Below are 7826 nucleotides of genomic sequence, written 5' to 3'. Positions count from 1 at the left end.
TTAATAAAGTCATTTACATTAATTCTCTATAAAATTTTAATAAATAAAAATCTTAAATATTTTAATTTAATATTCATAGAATATAATTTATAATAATATATCTTTTGTCAAATAAAATTAGTATCAACTCATGCCAATTAAATTAATTATTATAAACTTTACAAAAATAAATTATACCCCCTCAATTATAGTACTTACTATAATAAGTATAATCTATATAAATAAACATAATAAAATAAAACTAATTCATTAATATTTTAATTTTTTTATAAATTACAAAATTTATCAGTAATTTAAAATTCCTGATTTATAATATTTTAATTTTTATTCAATATAAATATATAATTAATAAAATAAAATACAGTTAAATAAATTTAGTAATAATAAATAAAAACCATTTTAAAATATTTAACTATTAATAAACTTATTCAATTAATTTTTATTATATTTAAACTATAAATTAAATCAGTAATTTAAAATTCCTGATTTTGCCTAAAATAGATATACTAATATAAGTTAATTATAATAGTAACTAATATTAATTTAAAATAAAATTTTAATAAATAAAAATCTTAAATATTTTAATTTAATATTTATAGAATATAAATTAAAATAATAATAACTATTTTATATCGCCTTTTTGTGAAATAAAATTAGTATCGACTCACGTTAATTAAATTAATTATTACAAATTTAATAAATAAATAAATAAATATACCCCTCAATTATAGTAATTTAATATAATTTATATAATAAATATAATAATAAAATAAAATTATTTTTAATTTTATATTAAAAAATTAAATAAAATTATAAAAATTTTAAAATTTTAATTTATAATAATTAATTTATATTAATAAACACAAACATAATTAATAAAATTAAATATAGTTAAATAAATTTAGTAAACAATTAAACAAAAAAATTTATTTATTTTACACTATATTTTAAAATATTTAATTATTAATAAAAATTTATTTAATTAACTTATATTAGTATATCCATTTTAGGCAAAATCAGGAATTTTAAATTACTGATGTTTTTTTTTTTTTAAAAATTAAAAAATTTTTTTTTTTTTCTCTTTCTTATTTATTTATACATGAACTAATATTTTAAGTTACTTTGTTTTTATAATTTTTTTTCACATATTCCTATGTATTGTATAATTTTTAAAGTAATTGGTATAAGATTTACGATTGAGATTTACTTGAATTCGACTGTTAATTTGACTTAGTTATATTCCATGTATTAGTAAGTAAATATATCAATAAATAAATAATCGGCATCTCATAAATTGGATTATTAAAAAAAAGATTCATTATATATGTTTAAAATTCTTTTTATGTAAGCAAAAATCACCAATAAATTTTGGAAGTTTGCACGTCTTTTAGCCAATTTTCTAAATTTCGAAATTTGAAAAGAACCAGAATGATGTATCCGCAAATAGGCTTATAAACCAGCAACGTGAGATGAAGGAATTTTTGTGATGAATTGTTCCATTGGTTATGAGATTGCGAGTAGCAGTTGCATTAATTTCCGCAAGAAGCTGGAGGATCAGTTGCGTAGTAGATGAGATTTACTTTGTTAAGCGACATAAATCTACAAGTAGTCAGCCCAGTATTTTCGAATATCGGATGAATTTCCGGGAAAAAAGAATTATAGGCTGTATATTTGTTTATTAAGACAGTAAGAGAAAAAGGGATTAAAAAGAAAAATCAGCAGATTTGATAAAAGCAGTCAGTTATTTGAGCTGTGTATAATTGCTAGCATGAAAAATTTCATATAAATTATCGTATAAGTTAAAGAAAGCGAAAGGTTCTCTAAGGACTTTAAACCTTCTGCATTCAAGAATTAGATGCTCAACTGACTTATTGCATTTTTGTTGCATTTTTAAATAGACGTTGTCATATGTACGATTGCTTATGAGTCTGTAAAGTACTTTATTTTCCCACGTTGTGAATTTGCCATCCAACAAAGGCTTTGAGCCTTCAGAAAGGGAAAAGGGGAATTTTATGAAAAAAACGATAATTTTTTCTCGAACAATTTCATAATATTCATCCTTTCATTCTTGTATAATGTTTTTTCGAATTATACGGAGAGCATCACTGGGAGGGTAGTTTATGGAGAGGATTGTATTGTCAAATTGAGCCTCACGCGCGTGAGTATTAGCCTTCTGATTTAAGCTGGAACCACGCCTATAAAAATTGTATAAAACTATTCAAGAGACGTACAAGGGGAGATAAATGCTTATTTTTTATATTTTTTTATAGACAAGATTATATATTATATTTCAAGCACTTGTACGAATTTTGGGAAGAACTAACAGAAAATTTTTCAAAATAGGACAAAATCCAATGCCATGCCTATAAAAATTGTATAAAACTATTCAGGAGACGTACAAGGGGAGATAAATGCTTATTTTTTATACATTTATATGTACAAGATTATATATTATATATCAAGCACTTGTACGAATATATGGTAAAATTAACAGAAAATTTTTCAAAATAGGGCAAATTCGAATGCCACGCCTGTAAAAATTGTATAAAACTATTCAGGAGACGTACAAGGGGAGATAAATGCTTATTTTTTATACATTTATATATACAAGATTATATATTATATTTCAAGCACTTCAAGCACAAAAAAAAAAAACTTAATCTTGCTGTAGCTGTTTTGATAATGCGTTGCGTTTCAGACTAGAAAAGCGTGATTGACCATTCCTTACTTATTACATCTTATCATACCATGGCTGAAAGACAGTTTTCATTTAATTATTCAATTCCTTTAGTAGATGCGGCATATGAAAACTTACATTAGTAACAGTTAAAATGGACATTTATAAGCGCGAATACTCGCCCAGCAAATCAGCTAGCTCACTTTTCAATCCAACCATGCACTTTTTAGTTTTATGATTATATGACCAATATCTTTCACTTGTTGGGAGAATTCGTCACGTCTTTCACGTCTTCCATTAGGTACATTCCTAAGACTTTAATAAAGCCCCTTCATTCAATTTTTGAAAAAATTTTAAATATGAAAAAAAAAACTTTTTTACTTCTTACTTGACGATCTTATTTTATCCGCGGTCAGAATTGAAATGACCGATTGTATGAGAGAGAGAAAGAAATGCACGTCTGCAAAATTTCAAAACACATAATTATTAAAAAAAAATAGCAGAATTGAAAAGCATTGCCATCCTCAATACTTCTTTTGACAGTGGTACGGAGATGAAACAAAATGTGAAAATGAAGAGAAGGGCTCATTTGTAATTTTTCCGTCCATCACCATAGAATGATGCGTTTGCACGACGGAAATTTGAGAGTATATACATTCCTGATCAGCATCTAATTATAAATCGATTTATGTACGTCCGGCTGGCTGTCTGCCCATCTATGTGATCTTTGTTTGTCTCTTGGCCACAAATATGAAGCTGGCAGAAGCATTGGGAATTATTGGGCAGAGGCTGGTATTGAAAATGGCGTATATCGATCGAAGGACACGCCTACAATGTGACGTTAAAAATTGCGTTCCTTGTTCATTATTCATAAACTACAGCAGATTAATCTACAAAAATTTGAAAATCGAATAATGTTCCATAAATATATTTTTTTTTTTGTCTTTATTTATTAATAACTGCATTCTTATATGGAATGAATATAAATAAACACTAAAAAAGCTATAACTATATAAGTATTTGAAGAGGAAAAAGATACAAGAAACCAAGGATAAGTAAAATACATCCAAAAGGATAAGAAAGAACTCAAAATGTACTAACATTAAAAAAAATAAATTTATCTTATAAGAAAATTTGATTGATTTGAAATTTGTTATTTGTTTAAATTAGTACGAGTACGACTTAAGCCCGAGTACGACGCCGCCCCCTCTTTGGTCTATTAACGCATGGTGTACTTGTTTTAACAGCATTATTAATAAACTCCCCTAATTCTGGGGTCGTAGTCTCGGTTTGTCGTGTGTTTCTATTCGGCGTCTCACAAAGTTGGGGGGGGGTGGCTTATAATTATATTTTGGATTTAATGACAACAAATACTTTTTACGACACAGCATTGGACCAGCTGCTGACAATTTGCTGCTGCTGGGATATTCGTTGATTCTTTCTTCTTTGCCTTTTTCGCACATCGCTTGAAAGCCTGTTTTGTTGGCTATTTGCGCACTGCTGTTTGTATTTTTTCCAAACTTGGACTCCATACTTTTAATACTTTTAATCGTCATCCGAGCTTTTATGTCTTTTAGTTCAGTTTGATAATTCGTTTCTTGATATGGAGGTTTTTTTACCATTCGCTGTTTGAAAACCAGCAGAGACAAGTGAACTTTCCGGATTATTCACCTTGCCCACTTCAACTCGATTCACTTTCCTTTTCACTTCTTCCGATTCGTTTTCAATAGAAATTTCACTCACGCCAACTGCGTCTTTACCTACTCGCAACTCAGGCCGTTCTCCGCTAGCTTTTTGAAGTCCTAATGCAACATTAGTTTCTCTCAGCACCAAGCTCTTGTCTCTTTGGTTACCTTTAAAGCCAATCAAAACAATAACAATAAACTAATAAGCAGAATAAAATGTGAATATCATACCCTGGGTTATCTGCTTATTTACTGGGAACTTAGACGTATGGGAAAAATTATTAATGGAAAATGAATTATTCATCTCCACGTCTTGATGTAGGATTTCTTGAGTGCTTATGGAAGCAAAAATGTCATCGCCATCTTCATCCCAATCATAATTGTTACTTATCTCAGTTTTAAACTGATTGGATGGCACCAAAGCTGAAAAATTTTGGATTAATTTAAATATTGTCTCATCGCAGATTTTAAAAACAACTTACTTTCATTTATGTTGTAAATGTCCTCTTTTTCCATATCGTAAGAACCTCGATCTGAAGCTTTTCCTAAAAAGAATGTACAAAGTTAGGGTTGTTAAAAAGAGCCTATAAAGAGCCACTTACTTTCTGACGTAGAATCGTACAAAAGAGCCAATTTTGCCTTTTCTCTAAATTCACGGCTGTAGTTTTTCTTGGGTTTTTCCCGTAAAATATATAAAGGGGATTGTTCCAAATTCCTTAACTTACTCTCGGGTGATACTACAGGACTATTAAAAGGCGATGTAGAAAAGTCCTCAAATATTATATCCACAATTGTTTTTTTTTTTTGTCATCTCCTCCTTCTGGAGAGTCCTCAAGTACTATACCCACAATTGTTTCTTTTTCTTCTGGAGCGTCTATGTTTTTACTTCTTTCATCGTATCTTCCGCTTTATTGCAACATTCGATTAACTCTTCATCAGAGATATGAAATTGGGTATCCGGTAATTCTAGTGTTGCAGCTCTTTGTGCCTTTAAAAGTATAAACGAATGTTTTAGCACTAATAATTAAAATGAAGGATTGGAACAGTCAGTATTTTGAAACCTTTTATTGAGCTTATTCTCGTGTCAGCATGAAAAATCTCAATCGCTATTTCGGTGTTCAAATCAAATATGATGGACATTAAGGGGGCAGGGAATTTTTTTTTTTTTTGTTTTTTCAGGTATTGAAATATTTAGCATTCCACCATGAAAAATTCTTGCTATTACAAATTAAAGAAATCAAAAAAAAACTGAAGCGTTATGCCGAATTGATTAAATATCAATTTTTTTTCTTCTTTTTTTTGGGCAAGAACAGTGCTCTTAAGTTGCATTAATGTGAATTCCTTAACGCCAGCATTAGCGCAAATCTATTTTACGTAAATATGTAAAGACAACAATGAATATAAAAACATAAAAAAAACTATGTTTCTTACGAAAGGTAATTAAGAATTATTTATTTAAACGTTGTGTCCGAAATGTTTGCGAACGGTGACGACTTGCTGTCCCATGTTTGTATGTTAGGCTATAGGTAACGTTTTGGTTCTAACAAAAGAATATTTATAGGTATGACTAACTAATCCAAAAATGGAAACGCGAACAGGAAAGTAACAAAAAATACTTTACGTAATTTATGAACATATTGGAGTGCATATGGGGGAAAAAAATATAATCGAGTACCTCATCGATGAAGGAATGTTCGACTGCATAAAAATGATGTTGTAAGCCAAGGAGGTTCTAACAAACAAAAAAAACCGTATGCAAGCAGCAAAAATTGTAGGGAACGTTAATAGTTTTCAAGTGTGAAGTTTTGCTCTTCTTTGGAAGAAATTCTTAAAGAGTAAGATAATGCCGTAAGTCAAAAAAAAAAACAAATAATAAAACCAATTTTTTTTTCTAAAAGATAAAACGAAAAGAGAATAAATGTATATACTAATGATAACTATGACTTGTTAAATGTTATATTTTGAAAAAGCATTAAAAAGCTTTGGCGTAATTAAACACATGCAAAGCTCAACAACATTAATAAGATAATAGGAGTCATATAAAAGCAACTACATCTATATCCGACGTAGTCTCTAATGCAGTAGTACACAACGAGCACCACATGCTGCACTGCCCAATTACCATCACTTCATCCTATGTCCCTTCCTGTGGTATCTAATGTATGGCGGTTTGTTCAATTTACATCTTCTAAGAGGAGCGAAATCGATAGGTTATGCGAATGACATTTCTCGGGTCGGGCGGCAAGTCGACTCTGCTAATAGAGGTAGTAGCCAGTAGATGTTGCCGACTGTAGTGATGTAAATGGCTAAAGCAATTGTAACGTCCGCGAACAAAGTTCAGGGAGGGTGTCTGTCAGTCCGCTTTTGCCACAACTGTCATAATAACCGCATGCCGTTATATGACATCACATGATTTTACTGTTTCCCTGCCTATTAGCGGATAGCCGTTATTTACGCAAAAGAGTAGAGAGAGAGAAAAATCATGCGAGGAAATTCGGTGGTGGTTGTTTTTTCGGATGTTGATCGTTTTTCGAGTAGTTGAGCATGAACTACCGAAGCAGACGGTTGGAGTAGAAGAAACATTGCCTTAGAAATATACGAAAAAGGTCGATTTTATGCTCAACGAAAAAAACAAACTCATAATTCTGTCCGGAATGTTTCAAGTGCGGGAACGCAAAATAAAATTCAGTAAAATTCCTTTATTATATTTATATAGATATCAATTTATTTGCCAAAGTGTCGTAAAATATGGCAGCTGTAAATAGTGAAGAAATGAATAAGAAAAAACTACACGAAGGCTAAAAATTTGATAGATATACGTATATTCCTGGGGCAAAAAAAAAAAAAAAGGAGAAAAGAATAGGTTTGAAAAATTCCCATAGCTGGAAATAAAAGAGGAAATTAAACGATAGAAATGTTCTAGAAAATGTGAAGTTCAAAGTCGAAAGCATTGGCATGTTTTTTTTTGTAAAATATTTTTATGAACAATAAAAAGAGAAATAATCTTATGCACAAAAAAAAAAGGGATGAAGATAAGGGAAACTAAAGAGATGTGTACACTTTTGCTTGGACGAGTGAATAAATAAATAAAAGAGAAAAAAAAGCTTTCGAACTCTCGAACGGTGAAGCCTGGCAAGAGCGAGAGCATATGAAAAATAATTGAAATAATATTTATATGTAAATAGTATTGACAAATTAGTATTGAATAAAAATATTGTTTTATATTAAAGTAAATTTTACAATGAAAATTAACTGAACTGTAAGCAAGAGAAGCGTAACCGAAACTAGTCAGAACACGAATTCCTTCAGGAAGGAATATTGTACATAATTCTGGTGTACTAGAAACCACATAAAGAGAGTGTTGCACACAGGAGAGAAAAAAAAGGAAATATTTGACAGCAAAACAATGACTGGGAACAACATCCGAGAAAAGAAAAAAGGAAAAAGCTATTCACACGTAGATA

At 29.6% G+C, this 7826-nt stretch overlaps 1 protein-coding gene across 1 annotated transcript; it reads right to left on the bottom strand.

Annotated features, from left to right (window-relative positions):
• Window positions 1-3896: 3896 nt before the first annotated feature.
• LOC119642094 lies at window positions 3897-5333 on the bottom strand. The gene is made up of 4 exons (XM_038041068.1): window positions 4965-5333; window positions 4845-4907; window positions 4594-4785; window positions 3897-4530 (listed from the first exon to the last, which is right to left on the bottom strand). Exons 2-4 carry the CDS (start codon window positions 4876-4878, stop codon window positions 4256-4258), a joined length of 501 nt encoding a protein of 166 aa, XP_037896996.1. The 5' UTR covers window positions 4879-4907; window positions 4965-5333; the 3' UTR covers window positions 3897-4255.
• Between the last annotated feature and the right edge of the window lie 2493 nt (window positions 5334-7826).

This window comes from Glossina fuscipes, unplaced genomic scaffold (genome assembly GCF_014805625.2).
Source record: "Glossina fuscipes isolate IAEA_lab_2018 unplaced genomic scaffold, Yale_Gfus_2 213, whole genome shotgun sequence".
NCBI lineage: Eukaryota > Metazoa > Arthropoda > Insecta > Diptera > Glossinidae > Glossina > Glossina fuscipes.
The sequence above is the reverse complement of the archived record's forward strand: the minus strand, read 5'-3'. Positions and strand labels throughout refer to the sequence as shown.

What these genes read in the sequence shown, in the direction of transcription:
- LOC119642094 (XM_038041068.1), bottom strand. Translation starts at nt 4,878, where the DNA reads ATGGAAAAAGAGGACATTTACAACATAAATGAAA. An exon ending in CATTTACAACATAAATGAAA is followed by an intron (nt 4,786 to 4,844) that starts GTAAGTTGTTTT and finishes AAAATTTTTCAG; the next exon opens with CTTTGGTGCCATCCAATCAG. An exon ending in AAATAAGCAGATAACCCAGG is followed by an intron (nt 4,531 to 4,593) that starts GTATGATATTCA and finishes TTGGCTTTAAAG; the next exon opens with GTAACCAAAGAGACAAGAGC.